The 21,829-nt window shown below is 42.6% G+C and overlaps 1 protein-coding gene across 1 annotated transcript in view; it reads left to right on the forward strand.

The window, feature by feature from the left end:
* Positions 1-21,829, forward strand: part of RBM19 (RNA binding motif protein 19) — a 1,836,515-nt gene that overhangs the window by 1,123,229 nt on the left and 691,457 nt on the right. Inside the window, exon 14 of the mRNA XM_044054094.1 lies at positions 618-717. Within this exon, the coding sequence (XP_043910029.1) occupies positions 618-717 (100 nt within the window). The remainder of the gene's footprint in view (positions 1-617; positions 718-21,829) is intronic.

The following is a 21,829-nucleotide window of genomic DNA, read 5'->3' on the forward strand; positions in this document are numbered from 1 at the left end:
TGCCTTATCTTGACAGAGTATCTTAGCTTACTGTGGTTAATCTTTTACTATAGGCAGAGACAATTAACCATTCATTGTACACAGGACAGGAACATGTCTGAATCTGGGAAGGCACTCCTTTTTATGTTGATGTTTAATCCATGTGAAGTTTGCTTAATCTGATGTAATTAAGATTTCACAGCAGATTGATATAGCGACTACTCTGAACTTAGCCTAAAAGTTGTCCTATCCATTTAGATCAAGTCTGGCTTTCATGATCTTCATGTGGTTGATTCATGTGGTTGATTGATTGGTTGGTTGATGGGCTGATTGGTTAATAATATCACTTTTAAATGCAAAGTTATTGTGCGTCTGGCTTTTTAATATGTTAGTTTTTTGAGAGTTAATGATTGTGTACACTTTGAGTGATGGATATTGACTGAGGGACAAGAGGATGAGATGTTTTGCTGGTGAATGGCTCCATTTATGACTAGTTTTAGTTTGTTGTCTTAGTTTACTAAGATCTTGCAGTCAAACCTTTATCAAAACTGTCTATGCATTTATATGTTTATTGTTGTTTGCATTTAAAACTTGACAGCAAAGAGCAACTCTAATTTTACCTTTTGGAATTTTTATAGTTTCATCATGTACCTCTTTATTTGGAATGGGCACCAACTGGAGTCTTTATATCATGTGTAGAAAAGAAAGAAAAACAAAGAACTGCACTCCCAGAAGAAGGTACTGTAAGGAAAACAACTTCAGTGACTGATTTGCTTTGATTAGAATTTGTGTGTATAAGATTCAACCTTTACAGTCCTACTTTTACGACAGTCATACCTCTCAACCTCTAAGCGCAAGACGTCTGGACAAAGCCAAAGATAATTGGGGGATGCAAAGACTCAAAATCAGGGACAGATTTTTAAATATTGCTCTCATAAACTTAGAAAGTAGCTAGAATAACAGGTTTTGTGTTAGCATGCATTTTCTGAAAGACATGAAGTCTGAAACTCAACTCTTGTCATCATTTAATGACTTCAATCTACAATGATTTGTCAATAAACTAAACCTTTTATTAGGGACACACCAAAATATGAGGCAAAATATCAGGCATTTGAGATGTATGAGGGCAGTATATTGCTATTCAGGTGTTCCAGTATTGTTCTGAGATCCATCAATGCACAAGTCCTTTTTTCCATTTTTGCACATGAGTTTGGGGTGTCACTCCAACAGCAACAGTCATCTAGAGCTAAGTTTTACACCACCAAAGTTGGCTAGCCCTGCTGCAGAGTATTGCTCTAAGATACTTACCATTAATGCTCCTGCTAATTGTACTCCTGTGTACTGAGTTGAATGAAGGTTTAAATTATTCTGTTTAATCTCACAAGAATCATGTCTGTCTTGTGCTTGTGTACTTGATACATTTTCACTTGGGTCTATTCACTCCCATTCCTAATGGCCTTCTTTTGGTCATGATGCAGAATGGGTTTAAGGCAGCATGCGGAGTCCTCTTGCATTCCTCACCTTAGCCATTTATGTTCAGTATAAGTTGCAATTTTACAGGGAGGGGGGTTGATAATTTTGGTCAATCTCTATCATTTGAATTTGCCAGAGGTTGACATGTTCTGTTCTTTCATTATACATTAAATGACTTAGAATAAGTTTCCCTTTTAAATTTATTCTGAATTGTGTTCTCCTTTCTGTTGCCTTTTTAAGGCAGTGATCAGATACTTTGATCTTGGTTATTGTAAGTCTGTGCAGATGCTTCTTGCATTGCATGCTGTGCCAGAGATTTCAGCTCTTACATAAGTTTAAAAGCAGAAGGGGAATAATACTTCTGTTTAGTCTGCCCTTTTAAGTACTTATAGCATTTTACCTCCCCTCTTGTCCTCTTTAATACCCAATCTGGTGGGCCATTCCATGGGTCCAGAAACATCTTTATCAAGAAAGTACTTTTGGAGATACTTGGAATAGTTAGTCTGTGCCATCTTCTTGCCTGTTCTCCCTCCTTTCCTGTCTTTCATTCTTTTTCAGAATGATCACTTCATGTTTCCCTTATGTCATCTTACGAACAGTATAATGTCCTCCACTGTTGTCTCGAGAGAAGAGCTCTAGCTCCTATAACTACTGGCCATATTCTGTCTTGTACATCTCACAGATCTTTCTGGTAGCTTTTCCTGGATATCTTATAGCAGTCTGATGTCCTTTTCCTTGTATAGCTCACATAACCGTGCACAGTATTCAAGATGAGGTCTACTAAGTGATGCAGTAGAAATATTCTCTTTGTTTATGGAATCTTTTGATCTAAGGATAAACCCAAACATTCTGTGTTCTGTCATTACTGACCTCTTACACTGCTGCTAATGGTCCACTCCAGGACTGATCAAACGCTGTCAAATATTTTTCCTGTTTTTTTGCCCATCGATTCAACTCCCCCAGCTGACATGGCAAACCCAGGGTTGTTGTGGTCTTTGTGCAGTACTTTATATTTGTTTACACTGAGCCTCAACTGATACCTTTCTGATCACTTGTTCAGCTTTTTCACATCCTTTATAAGTAACCCCCTCCCCACTGCTGCACATATTTTGACCTATCAGAAAGGGCGCTGATCTTAAGTCCTGTCATGTGGCAAAGAGGGATAAAGCCCTGACTGTGACCTGTGTTCAAGTGGAGTAAGTAGTGAATAAGTTGGATTGGGTGGAAATGAACTGACAATGGCAGCTTGCCCATGCTGGGTGGAAGGAATCTGTGTGACCCATTGTACTGCTGACCCCAGCAGGAGTGTTGAGAGATTGTAGAGTGCATCTGTTGAATTAGTGCGACTGTATGACACACACAAGCCAGGAAGGCTTGCACATATGTGCAGGAGCTTTCATTCAACCTCCTATAGCAGCAGCATTTATTGAATCCTCCAGCCTCTAAGTCAAAGTAAACTTTATTGTCATTCAGAAATCACAGAAGTGCAAAAACTGAACGAAATTCCATGTCTCCAGACTCAATGTGCAGACAACATATACAGTGGATATAAAACGTTTACACACCCCTGTTAAAATGCCAGGTTTTTGTGATATAAAAAAGTGAGACCACAGTAAATCATTTCAAAACTTTTCCCACCTTTAATGTGACCTAGAACATGTACAGTTCAATTGAAAAACAAATCTGTTAGGGGAAAAATATAAAAAATGTACAATACGCTGGTTGCATAAGTGTGCACACCCTTAAACTAATACTTTATTGAAGCACCTTTTGATTTAATTACAACATTCAGTCGTACTGGGTAGGAGTCTCTCAGCATGGCACATCTTGACTTAGCAATATTTGCCCAATCTTCCTTGTAAAAGCGCTCCAAATCTGTCAGATTGTGAGGGCATCTCTTGTGCACAGCCCTCTTCAGGTCACCGCACAGATTTTCTATTGGATTTAGGTCTGGACTTTGGCTCGCCCATTCCAAAACTTTCATTTTCTTCTGGTGAAGCCATTCCTTTGTTGATTTGGATGTATTCTTGGAGGAGTCGTCCTGTTGAAAGGTGAAATCCCTCTTCATCTTCAGCTTTCTAGCAGACGCCTGAAGGTTTTGGGACAAAAGTAACTGGCATTTGGAACTGTTCATAATTCCCTCCACCTTGACAGAAGCCCCACTTCCAGCTGAAGAAAAGCAACCCCAAAGCACGATACTGCTACCACCATGCTTCACAGTGCAGATGGTGTTCTTTTGGTGATGCGAAGTGTTTTGCGCCAGAAAGTTCAGCCTTGGTCTCATCAAACCATAACACATTTTCCCACATGCTTTTGGGAAACTTGATGTATTGTTTTTCAAATTTTAGCCAGGCCTGGATGTTTTTCTGTGTATGAAAAGGCTTCTGTCTTGCAACACTACCTCATAGTCCAGACATATGGAAACTATGGGAGATTGTCACATGTAGTACACAACCAGTACTTGCCAGAAATTCCTGCAGCTCCTTCAGTGTTGCTGTAGGTCTCTTGGCAGCCTCCCTGACCAGTTTTTGTCTTGTCTTTTCATCAATTTTGGGGGGACGTACAGTTCTTTGTAATGTCACCGTTGTTCCATATTTTCTCCACTTTTTCATGACTGTCTTCACTGTGTTCCGTAGTATATCCAATGCTGTGGAAATTTTTCTGTACCCTTCTCCTGACTGATACCTTTCAATAATGAGATCCCTTTGATGCTTTCTAAGCTCTCTGCGAACCATGGCTTTTGCTGTACACAGGCAACTGAGTAAATGTCAGGAAAATCCTACTAGGACAGCTGAACTTTATTTGCGGTTAATCAGAGTCTCTTAATTGATGGCAGATGTGTACCCAAGAAGACTAAATGCTATAATTAAATCAAAAGGTGCTTCAACAAAGTATTAGTTTAAGGGTGTGCACACTTATGCAACCAGCATATTGTACATTTTTTATTTTTTATATTTTTTCCCAGAACAAATTTGTTTTTCATTTGAATTGTACAGGTTATAGGTCACATTAAAGATGGGAAAAGTTTTGAAATGATTTATTGTGGTATTGTTTTTTTATATCACAAAAACCTGGTATTTTAACAGGGGTGTGTAAACTTTTTATATCCACTGTAGACTATTTTCACAGGCCATTTGCACATATAACACCTAGCTATTACATTACGGACATGCAGGTAGACAGAGTAATATTGCACATAAGTAGAAACACATTTTAACACTTTTAAAACTGAACACTTACTTAAATTAGACTTTAGTATTGCACAGGTACTTTGACATTGCATTGATCCTTGCACAGAGAGAGACATTTGAGTATTGCACTGTGAGCATTAAATTATTGCACTAGGGATCTTAGGGTATTTCACAATGGTTAATTTACGAATTTGCATGTATTACATTGAAAGAAGAGATATTTTACTGCATTGCTACTGCTCTAGATGGCCTGTAAATTACAGTCATGGTGAATATTGCACTAAATATTAAGTGAGACTCATAACCAGGTCCGTGCTCAGTTTGAGACAGTTTATACTGACCCAGTTGGACATCATGGAGTGTAGTGGTTACTCGAGGAAATTCACCCCAGGGATCACGTCAGTCGCCCTGCTAGACAGGGGTCCAGGAAAGTAAATAATGTGGGAAGAAATAGCCAGGGAATTGTTATGGCTAGGCTTGTATAGGCCGTAGGGCTGATAGCCTAGTACCAACCTATGAACCTATGAGTTCAGCATCCTAATGACATTAGGGAAGAACCTGTTCCTGAATCTCGTAGTTCTGCAACGTATGCTTCTGAAGCGCTTTCCGGATGATAGATGCAGGAACAGTCTGTAAGCAGGGTGAGTGTAGTCTTTAATCTTTCCTCTATAAGAAGGGGTTAGGTGTTTGAGAAGGGCCTGCATAAACATGGGGTGGCCTGATCCTCTACATCTCTCTCTCACCTTCTGGAAGGAGTGAATCGACTTGTGAGGCTTTCGTCCTAAGTAAGGAGTGAATTGGCCATGGGACTGTCACCATGGTCAGTGGATCCTGCTCTCACCTGTACATAAGAGCACAATGTGACAGTTGGGTGCGCGGAGGGGTTGCCTGATGGTGGTCATGTGGGGGGGGGGGGGGTTAAAATAAAAGAGATCAAATCTGATGATCTTCGTTTCACTGTTGCAGTCATTACATTTGGGGAATCTGCTGGCAGGTTGCCCTCAGTCAGCCTGAATAACAAAGTCTTGGGTCCTGCGTTAGTTGCTGTCTCCTCTTCCATGACATCAGGTTGTCAGGGGTATAAAACATGCAGCCGACGCCATTTTAATCAGTCTTTCTTGTCGCGCAGTGCCCAAAGCAGAAGCAGTTCGCAAGTGCCGGTCGGCCAACTCCTGAAATTTTCATTTTTGAGTTTCAGAACCGAAGTCTTCAAACTAAAGCTAAGTACCCCGTTGGGGAAACTTTTTCTTGCTCCTTACTGATGTCAGTAAAAGTTAATAATTGCATTACTTGTGGGAAGCAAATACCTTATAAGGATTTCCTGTTGTACTGTATTCCTTGCCCTAGGCCCTGATCACAGCGTGCCTTGCTGTCTGTTTTGTGCTAAATTTAACCAATGCACTATTAAGCGTCTGTATATTTTTGCCTCTAAATATTTTGGTTCAAGATTTAACTACCCTAAAATGTCGTCGGTTAGCAAGCCGACAACCGGAGTTCACAAAAAACGCAAGGAAAAAGAAGGACCGTCGAGGTCCAAAACTGACGATGAAGCTTCTCCTAAGCCAGTCGCCTGTTCACCGGTACTCAGTGAGGTGCTTTCGCAGCCCCTGATACCCATTACTTTTGAGTTTCAGGCCTCTACCGAGACCCATTCAGAGTCCGATATGCTGTGAGGTTCACAAAGTATTGAACCCGCGGATGTCTCTCCCTTGGATGAGTCCGGAGCCGCTAAGCAGGCACCGGCTTTTGAGGGTGTTTTCAGGCCTCAACATTTTTATATTAAACTGACGCCATCAACAAAAACAACTTCTATGTCTAAAAAAAGATGCATGAGCCACATGCTCAGGCCCCTATGCCTAAAAAACAAATTATCAAAATGGCTGAGGATTTAATTACTTTGATCAGGCCCCCCCCCCCCCCACACACACACACACCTTATGAGGATTCTGATGCAGAGGAATCCATTCCATCTGCATCTCCTCCTGAGGATTACTCTTTTGGAGAGACTTTGCATACTTTAAGGGAACATTTTCACTGGGGTGAGTCAGGACTTCTCTGAATCAAAAAAGAGGCTTAGAGATTTCCTTCTTCCTCAGCATAGGCCTTTGGCAATACCTCCTCTTTTAGACATTGTTGATGATGTGTTCTCGGAATCAAGCATGGCTCCTGATTCCCTGCCTCGGCTCCTAGTAAGCCGGACAGATATTAGAGTTCCTGACTCCCACAAATTTCTTTTCAGAAATCCTGCTGCTGATCCTGAGACTATTTCTCAGGGTCCAAAGGGAGTGTTAAGCCTTCTACAGCCAAAAATCCTACCCCTTCTGATGGAGTAAGAAGGTTTATACGTCTGCAACCTTGGCAATCAGGGCTTTAAACTGCCAGTTTCATATGCTTAAATATCAACAGCATGTTATGGGCTTACTGAAACAGAAAATGAAGTTGATTTCTGATTGTGTGGAAAATAGAGTTACAGGATTTATTGCATTCAGCAGAACAGGTTGGAAAGCATACTTTGCAATGTGGTTTTGATTCCTTGGAGGCCTCTTGTAGGGCTGCCGTTACTGGATCTGTGATAAGAAGGCATGCCTGCCTCAAGGAGCAAAATCTGCTTGATCATGTTAAAGCTAAATTGTTGGATGACCCTTTGCAGCATGATACTCTGTTTGGTAGTAAGGCAGAAGAGGTTTTAAAGAAAATGGAAGACCAAGCTAAATCTATGCAAACTGTAAAAGATTTCTTGCAAGTGCCGCCACACAGGTTCAGTAGGCACTGGCCTACTAAAAATTAGTCCTTTCCTGTGTCCAATAGAGCCACTCAGGGCAAACCCAGGTGCTCAAAAGGCTATAGATATCATCAATCACAGGGATCTTACAGGTCAAAGCAATGGGGTGCCTCCACCTCCAAATCTGGAGGTAACAAAGCACAACCCTACAGTAAGCAGTCTCAATGACTTTCCTCTACCATCTCCAAGCACTTACCTTTTGGCAGCCCCCTTGGGGGGGAAAACTAGTACTTCATGCTCAAAATTGGCAGTTAATTACCCAGGACAAGTGGGTATTAAACATAGTATCCCAGGGGTACAGATTTAATTTCCATACTTTGCCAATTCCAAACGGATGGCCGGATCTGCCTCAAAACCAGTGGGCAGAGGTCCAGAAAAAAGTCATGTCCCTTATGGATATGGGGGCTATTCAGCCAGTACCATAAAGGGAAAAAGGACAAGGATTTTATTCAAGACTTTTCTTGGTACCCAGAAAAGACAATTCATGGTGTCCAATACTTGACTTATCAATTCTGAACACGTTCCTGGACGTTCCAAAATTCAAAATGTTGACTTTACAACAGCTACTGCCTATGCTAGGCAAGAATGCTTGGTTAGTAACTCTAGACCTGCATATCCCAATAAGGGAATCTTGCAGAAGATACCTCCGCTTCAAAGCAGATTTTTTGCATTACCAATTTTCTGCACTGCCCTTTGGCTTACCTACTTGCGCCCAGGGTCTTTACAAAGTGCCTGGCACCAGTAATTGCATTCTGCAGACAAAGAAACATTCAAATTTATCCTTATCTGGACGATTGTCTCATTCAGGCAGAGGACAAGGACACTCTTCTTCAACATCTGGTGTTTGTAAAAAGGCTTCTAGCATGCTTAGGGTACACCATAAACATAAAGAAATCACAACTGGTACCCTCTCAAATAATTACATTCCTGGGTGCAAGCTTGAATACAACTGCCCACATGGCTTACCTCACGCCAGACAAACAAATACAATTGACAACATACTTCAGACAAATGGCAACAAAAACCCAGTTATCTGCAAGACAAATTCTGCAGGCTTTGGGGTTCATGGCATCCTGCATTCTAATTCCATATGCGAGACTGCATATGAGGAAACTTCAATGGTACCTAAAAAGTTTATGGAGTCAACATTGTCACTGCCTGGAAACAATGATTCCTGTCATTCCCTGCCTGCAACAGGAGTTTCTTTGGTGGGCAGACATGTCACCAAAACAAGGGACTGTCATTCACTTTACCCCCTGCCACCCAAACCCTAACTACAGACGTATCAGACTATGCTTGGGGGGCCCACCTGGCAGGGAGATGCATTCAGGGAAAATGGAGCCCAAACCAAATGCATCTGCATATCAACCAGAAAGAAATGCTAGCTGTTCAGAATGTTCTGACAGCCTTCAAGGACTTACTTCATCCAGGACAACTACTGATAAAGATGGACAACACCACAGTTATGTGATACATAAACAAGCAGTGGGGTACCGATTCCTACCCTCTTTGCAGACTTGCCATGGTCTTGTGGAACACAGCCTTGACTTACCAAATACATCTTCAAGCTCAATTCCTGAGGTACCCATTCCTACTCCCTTTTGCAGACTAGCCATGACCTTGTGGAACAGAGCCTTGACTTGCCAAATACATCTTCAAACTCAATTCCTGCCAGGAAAGCAAAATATTCTGGCAGACGACCTAAGCAGAAATCTTATGGACCTGCACGAATGGAAACTGGATCCACAAATCTTCAGCAGGCTAACACAGAAATGGGGAAGCCCAGACATAGATCTATTTGCCTCCCCCCAAAACTGTCAGTTGGACAAATTCTGCACAAGGACTCATCACAAAAAAGCATGGAAATTGGATGCTCTATCCTTCAGCTGGAAAAACCTATCAGTCTATGCCTTTCCCCCTCTGCCTCTACTCTCCAAGGTCTTACTAAAAGTCAGACAGGAAAAAACAAAAATGATTCTAATTGCTCCGGACTGGCCTCGCCAACACTGGTACCCGCTTCTAAGGAATATGTCACACCTTCCTCCGTGGTACTTGCCTCAAACACCTCATCTACTGTCTCAGCAGAACTATCAAATTCTACACACTCACTTCCAAACTCTGAATCTTGCAGCATGGCTAATCAACTAATTATTCAAACCACACCTTTCAGTAAACCTGTGATGGATGTCATTTTGGAAGCCAGAAGGCCTAGTACTAGGAAATCTTATGGTGATAAATGGAAGAGATTATGTGCTTGGAACCAAGCACAATGAATAGACACAGCAAAGCCCAATATTCCTCAGATTTTACAATACTTAACTGAGATGCTTGACAAGGGCCTATCTTTTTCTTCAATACAAATCCATGCCTCTGTCATCTCAGCTCATTACAACACAGAGCCTCCCCCTTTTCTCATCCACTGCTAAAACAGTATCTCAGAGGGGCCAAAAATGTAAGGCCTCCCAGGAGAGCACCAACTCCTGCATGGGACCTCAATTTTGTGCTGGAAAAACTCACCCTGCCTCCTTTTGAACCAGCAGCTACTGGTGATATAAAATTTCTATCTTGGAAGACAGCTTTTCTTTTGGCAGTCACTTCGGCTAGAAGGGTTTCAAAACTGCAGGCTGTCATGGCAGTGGAGCCTTTCATTATATTTTGCCTGGACAGGGTGGCCCTCAGGACCAACCCTTCCTTTATGCCTAAAGTGATATCCTGTGTGGCTCTTAACCAGACCATTCACCTGCCAACATTTTTTCCAAATCCGCAGAACAAGGGGGAGCCGGATTCTGCATTCATTGGATGTACACAGACAACTAAGATTCTACTTAGAACAAAATCTCTAAGAAAGTCTGAGCAACTACTGGTAGCATTTGCTGCAGGATCAGAGGGGAAGGCTATATCAAAGCAGACTCTTTCTAAATGGATAGGCCACTGCATTCGTTTCTGCTATTTGCACCATGGTAAACCTGTGCCCAAGGGGATCAGATCCCATTCCACCAGGGCTGCCTCAACTTCAGCAGCTTTTCTCAGAAGGGTCCCAACCAAAGACATTCTAGAAGCTGCTACTTGGAGCTCTGTTCATACGTTCACAAAGCATTATCATTTACCTCTCTCCTCTAAATCTAGGACAGGCTTTGCCACTGCAGTCCTGCAGGGCCTTATAGCTTCTCCTAATGCTGTTTAGTTCCATCCTCCCATCCATAGCTTTGGGATTCTACCCAAATGTAATGACTGCAACAGTGAAACACGAAGAACATAGTACAGTTGTGTACACTTACCATAAATGTAGATGTTCGAGTGTATTCACAGTTGCAGTCCGGGTTACCCACCCGCCATCCCCCATTCTATATCTTCTCTTTCCTTCACTATACTCAAAAGCATTTATGGTGTATTTGCTTTTAGTTGAAGGTAAATTTTATGTTTCTAAGGTACTTTTATATATTTACAGTTTATATGTATATTTTTTTGCTCCCCATTTTGGGGGCACCTGACATCTGGGGCAAGAAAAACTGATTAAAATGGTGTTGGCTGCATGTTTTATACCCCTGACGACCTGACGTCATGGAAGAGGAGACAGCAACTGACGCAGGACCCAAGACTTTGTTATTCAGGCCGACTGAGGGCAACCTGCCAGCAGATTACCCAAATGTAATGACTGCAACAGTGAATACACTCGAACATCTACATTTATGGTAAGTGTACACAACTGTACTTTTCCCTGAGGTATACCTGAAGCAAATATATTCAGGATTACTGAACCCAGGGCAGACCTTTATGGTACCCTACTAGTCAATTTTCTAATTTCTGGCATTAATCCTGTCACTACAATCCGTCTATGTACCACTATTTAGCATGAAACTGTCAGTTTCCTCAGTTTTGATCTTTCCCCATTCACTCAAGATTTTTCTGGCAGCCTTCTGTGAAGGTCTAAGTCAAAGGCCTTGACAAAGTCTAGGTAGATTGTGTTTACTGATACTTCTGGTACTCCTCTGTCAAATTGACCTCTTACCCATACATAAAACTGACACATGTTTGACAGATAGCTCTTTCTGGCCATGAACATATGTTGGCTGTTGTCCTTTAGAAACTCTACCAGTCTTCCTTTCAGGAGTCTCTCCATGACATTCCCTGCCATTTATATTAAGCCAAAAGGCCTGCTTTTCTGTATATTTTTCTGTCTTCCTTACCCTCGCACAGGGGTGCCAAATTTTCTGTCTTCCAATCCTCTGCACTTCTGCACCAGTCATTCATGTGTTAATAATCTCTGTCAGGAAGTTAGCCAGCACACTGGACAGAATTTCTGATGACTCTGGGAAGCAGCCTTTCTGTTTTTTGTGCTTTATCCTACCTAAGGGCATTTATTCCACCGGAACCTCCTACCTGTCTATCCTAGGGTCTCTTCAGTGTTGTACCCAGTCTGTCATATCTCCCTGTCAGCATTGCACATGCCTTTTCATTTTATTTGTGATGACTGTAACAAAGTTTTTCCCCAGTTTTCTATGATCCCCTGTATTTTTTTCTCACACTGACCAGTTCTATATCTTCTTTCTTTCTTCTGTGTACCTGAAAAGTCTTTGCTTCCCTTCTTGATCCTCTGTGATAATTCCCTGTCAACTTTAACGTTTGCTGCCCTTACCATCTTTTTGACTATTTGCTAGCCTGTTTGTACCATGCCTCCACCCCCTCCCCTGTGTCTGCCTTTTCCTTTCTACTACTTGTAGGCAATAATTTTGCTCCATCTGCTAGACTCACATTCTTGTGTATCTCTTTTGCCTTTTTGCCTATTCCTCATGCCATTTTCTGTAGCACCCATGACCCATTTCTGTGGCTGATTTATTTCTTTATTTTGCTTCTATTCTCCTAAATCATCCTTGACCACCTCTATATCAAAATGTAATCTAGTCTTCTAAAATCCTACATCATTGTCTTCCTCAACTTCATTAACACCAGTGCCCTGGATCAGCTGGTTGACACTCCCACAAGGGGTGCCAGCATCATGGATCTGGTAGTTACCAATATGGGGAACCACTGTAGCACCCCCACTCTGAGGTCCTCCTTGGTGGGATCTGACCACAAATCGGTCTCATTTGAAGTAACTATCACACCTGCCCCCCCCAGCAGCAATTAAAGTAGAAAAACTTCTCCAAAGCAGATTACAACCTCTTACAGGATGGTATAAAAAGGTCATTGCACCTCCTTCCTCAGAAGGAACTGGCAACTATGCTGAGCTCTACACCAGTGCTTTATATAAACACCTGTATAAGTGCATTGACTCGGTTGTACCTAATAGGACCAAAACAAGCTCCTCAAGGAAGAGCAAACTGCCTGGTGGATAAATGCCATTAACAGGCTTTACAATAAGAGGAAGAAATTGCTGTCTAAGAGAAAGAGGGAACGAGCCCTCCTAAACTGGAAACACTCCCTCCACAGCTTAAACGAGGAAATAAGGCTTCTTGTGAAGTCCTCCAAAGCAAACTACAAGTTCAAATTAGCTTCCTCAACAATGGACAACCCCAAGGCATTCTATGTTTACATCCATAACCTAAAAGGTTAGCCCCAGATTTGTGCCAAACTGGTAGTTAATGATACCGAGTCTGTGGACATAGCTAACCTGTTGGCCAACAGGTTCTGTGAAAACTTCACTTCCCTGTCCCTGCCACACGTACTCCATGACATCCCTACCACCTGTCCCCTACCTTGTATCACTAAGGCAGGTCGTAAGTGCCCTCTCTAAGGCCAAAAACACAGCATCTATGGGACATGAGAATATCCCAGGATGTGTCCCTCATGGACTTCAACAAGAATTAGCAACACCAATGGGTGCTCATTTCAATCATAGTCTAAGCACTGGCTTCATACCAGCTGAATGGAAAATGGCCATCGTTATTACCTTGCACAAAGGTGGTGCTTCCACTGACCCGAGGAACTATAGACCAGTTAGCCTGAATAGCCTTATCTGCAAGGCCATGGTTTGAATCATCATGGACCTTATCAACAAAGGTATAGATACTGTCCAAACACTTGACCCTACTCAGTTTGGATTTGTCAGAGGGAGATCATGCCTGTTAAACCTGGCTGACTTCTTTGAGACAGTCACCAAGGACCTGGACGAGGGGAAATCTGTGCATACAGCCTACCTGGACATAGCCAAGGCATTTGTCAATGATGCTTGAGTGGTGGATAGTGTCAGACTCACCCAACTAGGCATAAACCCTTATATCATTAGATGGGTTGCTAACTGGCTCACTGATAGTACTCATATAGTCAAAATAGGGAAATCCACCTCCAACAGCAGACCTGTAACCAGTGGTGTTCCACAAGGATCAGTCCTGGGGCCTCTACTGTCTGGAATCTATTTCTCTGAAGTACAAGCAAAACCTAAAGGTCTGTGGCTGATAAAGTTTGCTGATGACTGCAAACTGGGAGCAGTTGTAGAATCTCCAAATTATGTCAACATCCTACAAGAGGGTCTTACAAAACAAATTATTGGTGCTAAAGTCATGGCCTTAAACTCAATGCAAAAAAATGTATTATCATTCTTTTTGGTAAAAGCGATGTTCCTGCTAATTACCACATAAGTAGCCACACTTTAAGTATGCACTCATTGCTGAGAGACCAGGCCATACAGGTTGACAGCAACCTTACCTTTTACCACCATGTCTCCACAGTGGTAAGAAGGGCATTCTGTATTGCTCTTCTCATAAGTAAGGGCATTGCCTCCAGAAAAAAAGACGTTATAACCTCCTGTACTCTTCCCTCATCAGGCCAATAATTGAGTACAGCACCCCTTTTGGTATGTACCTTTCCAAGCACTTGCAGCAGTTGGAGAAACCACAAAGATTCATCACAAGGGAAATTCAAGGTCTTCAGCATCTGTCCTATGGGGATAATCTGAAATCACTGTCACTTTATTCTGTTTCATACAAACTACTCAGAGGTGATCTCTGCTTTGCATACAAGACAGTCTCTGACCCTGCTTTATTGGAAATGCTGCATATCCACAAGTCAAATGGTACATGAGTTACTTGCTTTAAAGACCTTAACCTGGTATGTGACAGTAATAAAACCTGCTGGAGGAACAGATTTGTCTCCCAGAAGTTACCACACCTTTGGAACAGACTCACACTTCATGTCAAACAGAGCACCTCATTGGCCCTCTTCAAACACAGTCTGGATGATTGGATGGGTGACAGTAAATACACCCCAGGGGTACCACTTGTGTCCCTCTTGGACGGGGGCAATAGGTGCTGATCGTGTAAATAAGGGTAAGAACTTGGCTAGGCTTGTAAGGGCTGTAGAGCCATTAGCCTAGTAACTTCCTATCATCCTGTGTCTCATCTATCACATGGTCAGGGCTGGTCATTTTTTCATATTGGCTAACAGAAAAATATTAAGATTAGAAATTCTTCTGTAATTTAATTCCTCTAGAAATATGTACCACTGCCTCATTTTACAGTATGTTGTGGTAAGCATGTTTCTGTCTATAACATTTCTAAGAAAATGCTGATACTCTGCTAGCTCCTCTTGCAGTATTTTGTAAATATATTTGAGATTCCTTCATGGGGTAGGGGATCATTTAAACTAAATCTGGATCTAGTATGTTGATCCTTGGTTTCTCTCGACTTTCTTGTTTTTAGTTCCATGTGCTTTTGAGCAGTGCACAAGTTTGATGTACAGAAGGGGTAGCCTCTGTGTGTATACTGTGTGGCTGCAAGCAAATAACTTTACCTTCCAGCTGCTTAGATTAGCCATGAAAGCTTGTAAGTACCGTGGCCTGATTTATAATGTGAAAAGAGAGAAAAAATGAAAAAGTAGCCATGTTTATAAATTATATAGTAAAGCATTTCTGTTTTCTGTGTTTTCTTTCTTTAAAAATGTTGTATAGTCTAGATGGGATTGGTGGAGGCTTTAAATTCTGCCTCCAGTTTAATTGCATAGATGTGAGTCAATTGGCAGGATGTCAGTTTTTAGTGCGTTTCTTGGCACATCTCATCCTTTTTTGCATGAACCATTGTCTGATTGTAGATTAATGTTATCGTAAGGAATGTATTCCTCCACCAGTTCACTTTATCATTTTTGCCTGCATCCCACCCACCTCCAATGACTGGAGAGAGAGAATCCTTTTTGTAAAACTAGATGAATTCCTGATGTTTTTATGCACTCTTCTGCTGCCCCATGATCATAGATAAAAGTGTAGTAGACCATTGGTGTACTCTAGGATATTAATTTTTGCCACTGTTATTCTTTTTGTCTTGTCTCAAATCCCCAAGGTAAATGATCACCTTTTCCAAGATGAACTATAAAAGTTCACCATACCAATCCCTGCTGCAGTGCAATTCGTTTATTTGTGGGACTACTGGCATAAGTCTGTAGCTTTGAACAGACTTCTAGAGCTGTTGGACAGCCCACAGCTAGTCTCTTGACCACAGTAAGGCCATCAGAGAAATGGTAGACTGTGAAAGGCACAGCAACTTGTACCATCTTCACTTCTTTTATACTCCAAGAAGCTACAACAGTCATCACCTCTTTCCCTATTCCAGGCTACTTCCAGAGTGTAGTAATTGCACCCCCCCCCCCCCATTATGGAGAGATTTTTAAAAAATGTCTCATTTCTAATTAGTTTTTTATTGCCCTTTCTTATTGCCTTGTGCTGCTTTGAGTGTGTTGAGATATTTTTAGTGGCCCATGATTTCCACAGGAAAAAAAAAAAATACCAACCTGACTCTCTGAGACATTCGCTGAAATATTACTACCTTCAGTGCCATTTTTGCTGGGTGAGGACAATCAGGAAGCACTGGAAAATTAAAAAGCACTGTTCCTTCATTTCAGGAAATTAAGGTTTTACTGGAGCCCAAGAAAATTCTTGCACTTGGCAAGGGGATATCTCTTTCTTCTATTAATGTAGGACCATCTACAATTAAAGACACTAGTGAAAGCCACCTACAGACATGGCTCCATTGCATAAAGAGATGAAGCTTTGACTACAGCCCAGATGAAGCGAGATTAATGACTTTTGAGCTGGAGGGTGCAGCAGGAGAAAAGTGAGAGTTAAGCAGATTATGATTATTCATCCACCCTGGGGGAAAGGTGGCAGTCCAGCCCGTGGCACTTGCCAACATATTGTAGAGAAAAGGTGCAGAGCATATAGTGTATGAGCCAAAGATGTGCCTTTGGCTCTGCCAAGCCATGGTTGTGGCATAGGCATATGAAAGAATGTGTACATGCCATGTGCTATAATTAGCCATGCAACACTCCACTTCCTCTGTCTTCATCCTAGCTCTAACCCCATTCAGTGTTCCTGACTGCCCTCCTGTATGGGAGCGAGTTGCAGACCTTACTGAAGATCAGGTAGACAACCTCTACTTGTACTCCTCTATCAAGTTCTGTTGTTCTTTAGTCATAAAACAGGATCAGGATTGTCTGACAGCTGTTGTTCCCTTATTCCAGATTATTTTGACTTTGAAATCAGTATATTCAAGCACTGGTGAGCAGGGTGATTGAGCCCACCATGCTGGTTAGTGTAGGCTGTGTTCACTTGAGAAGTTGCATTTATTAATATTTTAATTTCTTATGAATTTGGAAAGTTTTTTGACATACTGTGTTACATTTTTACATACCTGATATTTTTATTTTTCCCCAGTCCTACTCTGACTGTCTGGTTGAAGCTCACCTGCCAGTCTACTGACCTGTTTGTTCCCACTTGGGTGTGAGCCCTACAACTTATTCTGGAGTGGTTGCCTCATCCTTGAGGAAGATTAGGATTTTCTGTTTAAGACCCTACCTCCCTTGAGCATTCATAGTGACCAAGGGTGTGATGGTCTCTTGGGCATTCTAGTTAGTGACCAAGAGTTTGATATGTAGTGGGCCATTGTGTGATGCACTTTCTTACACCACATAATGTGACCTTATCCCGTTTGCAAACAGGCATCCTGGTTTGATCTTTGTCTGCACATGGGATTCTACTATTAGAGCATGTGACCCAGAATGCATACCTCCCCCCAACTAGAGGTAATTAGGCTTATGCCTCACTGATGTTCATCGTGTTTCACTGTTGCAGTCATGACTGTAGGGTTCTCCCCTGCTGGAAGGTAGTCCTCGGTCGGCCAGAATCCCAAAGTCTGGGTCCGGCGTCAGCTGTTCAACCATGCTCCCTGACGTCAGAGCGCCAGGAGTACAAAGCCGACGCCATTTTCTCCAGTCTTTCTTGCCGTGCGGTGATAGCAGTTCGCAAGTGCCACTCGGCTGACTCCTGACAATTTTTTCTGATAATCTTCAGTCCGAAGACTTTCTTCTCCACTCAAAGCTAAGTACCCCGTTGGGGAAACTTTTTCTTGCTCCAGTCCGATGTCAGAAAAAGTTAATTGTATTTCATGTGGGAAGCAAATACCTCATAAGGATTTTCATTCTTACTGTATTCCTTGCTTAGGCCCTGACCATGACGTAGCTAGTTGTCGGTTTTGTGCTAGATTCAATCAACGTACAATTAAACGAAGGTACGATTTTGCTTTTCATTACTTCAGTAGGCGCTTTAACTACAAAATGTCGTCGGATATGGTTCCGGCTACCGGAGTTCACAAACGTCGCAAGGATAAAGACAGGCCTCCGAGGTCCAAATCTGATGATACCGCACAAGCGGAGCCAGCTTCAGGTTTGGCTGTCGTCAGTGAGGCGCTTTTGCAGCCCCTGTCGTCGGCCATTTCAGAACCGATGGCCGAAACGGACTCTCATGAGGAGCCAATCAGGCCTTTGAATATTTCTATTGCAGGACCTTCGGACAATGCTCCTTCGGATGGGTCCGGAGCCGCTGTGCAGGTACCGGCTTCCAAAGGGGTTTTCAGGCCTACTCAGCTTCTAATTAAGGCAAGGGCAAAGACTCCTTCTAAATCAAAGACTGCAACACAGGCCTCTTCTGAACCGGCTCCCAAGTCACAGAAACAGTTACTCAAGATGGCGGAGGATTTACTTACTATGATTAGGGGTTCACATCCCCCTCCAGATAAAAGGCCAAGGCAGGATGTTTATTATGATTCCTCTGATCAGGCTTCTGTTTCTTCTTCTGACCAGGAATATTATTTTCCTCCTTATGAGGATTCTGATGCTGAGGAATCCTTTCCTTCAGCTTCTCCCCCTGAGGATTTCTCTTTTGGGGAAACTTTGCATGAAATGAGGGAACATTTCCATTGGGAAGGACAGGAGTATTCGGAATCTAAGAAAAGACTAAGGGATTTTCTCCCCCCCCCCCCAACATAGACCCCTGGCTATTCCTCCTGTTTTGGATATTGTGTATGATGCTTTTTCGGAGGCTAACTTAACCCCTGAATCTTTTCCTCCTGCTCCTGTTAAGCCTGATAGATATTACAGGGTTCCTGATTACCACCAGTTTTTAAACAAGAACCCTTCTGCTGACCCTGAAACCATTTCTCAGGGTCCTAAGGGAGTTAAGGCCGCTTCTGCCAAAAATCCCATTCCCACTGAAAAGGATTCTAGATCTTTAGAAAGATGGGGCAAAAAAGTGTACACTTCTGCTACTTTATCCATTAGGGCTTTAAACTGTCAGTTTCATATGCTGAAATACCAGCAATTTCTCTTGTCTGTTTTAAAACAAAAGCTTACTTCCACTTCTGCCTGTGCAGATAAGGAATTACATGACTTATTGCATGCCACTGAACAAGTTGGGAAGCATGGTTTACACTGTGGATATGATGCCCTGGAGGCTTCTTGTAGGGCTGCTGCCTCCGGCACAGTCATTAGAAGGCATGCATGGCTAAAGGAACAAAATTTGCCAGAACAAGTAAAAGCTAAATTATTGGATGCTCCTGTTCAGCATAATGTTTTGTTTGGATCAAAAGCTGAAGAGGTGATTAAAAAGATGGAGGATAAGGCGAAATCCATGCAAACAGTTAAAGATTTCTTTCAAGTACAGCCACCAAGATTTAACAGGAATTGGCCTTCTAAAAATTGGTCCTTTCCCACTTCAGACAGGCCTCAGAGGGGTAGATATAGATGCTCCAGAGGAAGGCCTCAAACACAAGCTTCTTATAGACCAAGACAGTGGACTGCTTCCACCCCTAGGGGAGGAGAGGACAGGTCACAAACTCATAGGAAACAAACTCAATGACTCTCTCTGTTGGGCTGCAGGAACTTCTTGCCTGGAAGCCCCTCTCGGAGGAAAACTCTCTCTTTTATCAAAATTGGACTCGTATAACCCAAGACAAGTGGGTTCTGGATGTGGTTTCAAGAGGTTACAAATTCCATTTTCATACCCAGCCAAGGCCAAGCGGATGGCCAGACCTTCCAAAACATCAGTGGAAGGCCTTAAACCAGGTGGAAGCTCCTTTGGCTATGAAAGCCATAGAACTGGTTCCACTTTCAGAGATGGGACAAGGTTTTTACTCAAGGCTCTTTCTAGTCCCCAGGAAGCAAAACTCATGGAGACCCATTCTGGATCTGTCGGTCTTGAACACCTTTCTAGAGATTCCAAAATTCAAGATGCTTACTCTACAGCAGCTACTTCCAATGCTGTCCAAAGATGCATGGATGGCAACTTTCGATTTAAAGGAGGCATATTTACACATTCCCATCAGGCAGGAACGCAGAAAATACCTCAGGTTCAAGGCCGGATCGAGGCACTTTCAATTCTCTGCGCTGCCCTTTGGATTGTCTACTGCGCCCAGGGTCTTCACCAAATGCCTGGCTCCAGTAGTAGCTTACTGCAGACTCAAGGGAATTCAAATTTACCCTTATCTGGACGATTATCTAATTCAGGCAGACAGCAAGGATGTCTTACTCCAGCATCTAGAATTTGTACAGAACCTCCTCAAGTTCCTGGGATTCTCTGTAAACATAAAAAAGTCAAATTTGACACCCTCGCAACAGGTAACTTTTCTGGGTGCTCTTCTAAACACCACAACCCAGATGGCATTTCTGACCTCCAAAAAACAGTTACAGCTGGCTTCAACTTTCAAAACCTTGGCAACTTTAACTCAGCTATCTGCAAGGAGATTCCTGCAGGCTTTGGGTTTCATGGCCTCCTGCATCCTTCTCGTACCATATGCAAGACTACACATGAGGAAAATACAGTGGTACCTAAAAAGTGTATGGTCTCAGCATTGCCACAGTTTAGACATACTGATCTCCGTCCTGCCTTGTCTTCAAAAGGAATTCCTTTGGTGGTCCAGGGCATGTACTCTAAAGAAAGGGAAACCCTTCTGTCTGCCTCCTGCCACTCAGATTCTGACTACGGATGCCTCGGATTATGCTTGGGGAGCCCATTTTCAGGGCAACTGTCTGCAGAGCCTTTGGACAAAGGATCAGAAGCACCTGCATATCAATTTAAAGGAAATGTTAGCCGTTCAGAAAGCTCTAATGGCCTTCAGGAACCTTCTACAACCAGGACAACTAATACGGACGGACAACACCACAGTTATGTGGTACATAAACAAGCAAGGGGGATCTCATTCCTACCCCCTTTGCAGACTAGCCATGGATCTATGGAACACAGCTCTAGCTTGCAATCTGGACCTTCAAGCTCAGTTGCTACCAGGGAAGCAAAACTTCCTGGCAGACAAGGTCTGAGCAGAAACCTTTCGGATCCACACGAGTGGATGCTGGACACCGAAATATTCAGGATGATAACAGCAATCTGGGGATGTCCTCACATAGACCTCTTTGCATCCCATCTCAGTCATCAACTACAGAATTTTTGCACCAGGACTTTTCACACAGAAGCTTGGAAAGTGGATGCCCTATCATTCATTTGGAGGAACCTCTCGGGATATGCCTTTCTGCCTCTTCCTCCTCTTCTTCTTCCACGGGTATTATTAAAGATAAAACAGGACAAGTCCAAGATGATTATCTTGCTGACCCCAAATTGGCCTCGACAGTTTTGGTACCCAACTCTAAAAAACCTATGTCTGGAGCCCCCTTGGGTTTTACCTCAGTCTCCGAGCCTTCTGTCCTAACATCAGGGACAGGTTCTACACTCTCATGTCAGAACTCTCAGCCTGGCGGCCTGGTTAATCCAGGGCCTTTGATTTCTTCTTTCCTACCCAAGCAGGTTATGGATGTCATTTTAGAAGCCAGACGTCCTAGCACTAGAAAATCTTATGCAGGGAAATGGAAAAGATTTTGTTCCTGGATGCAGGCTCAGGATTCTGATCCTCTTCTTCCGAACATTCCTTTAATTTTACTTTACTTGACAGATCTCTTACATAAGGGTCTCTCTTTCTCTTCCATTAAGATACATGCCTCTGCTATTTCTGCTCATTATAATACAGACCCTCCAATCTTTTCCCACCAGCTCATGAGACAGTTTCTCAGAGGAGCTAAGAACTTAAGACCTCCTAGATCTTCTCCCTTTCCTGCTTGGGATCTCAACTATGTTTTGGAAAAACTAACCTTGCCT

Source organism: Protopterus annectens, chromosome 13.part0 (genome assembly GCF_019279795.1).
Source record: "Protopterus annectens isolate FY-2018-M chromosome 13.part0, PAN1.0, whole genome shotgun sequence".
Taxonomy (NCBI): domain Eukaryota; kingdom Metazoa; phylum Chordata; order Ceratodontiformes; family Protopteridae; genus Protopterus; species Protopterus annectens.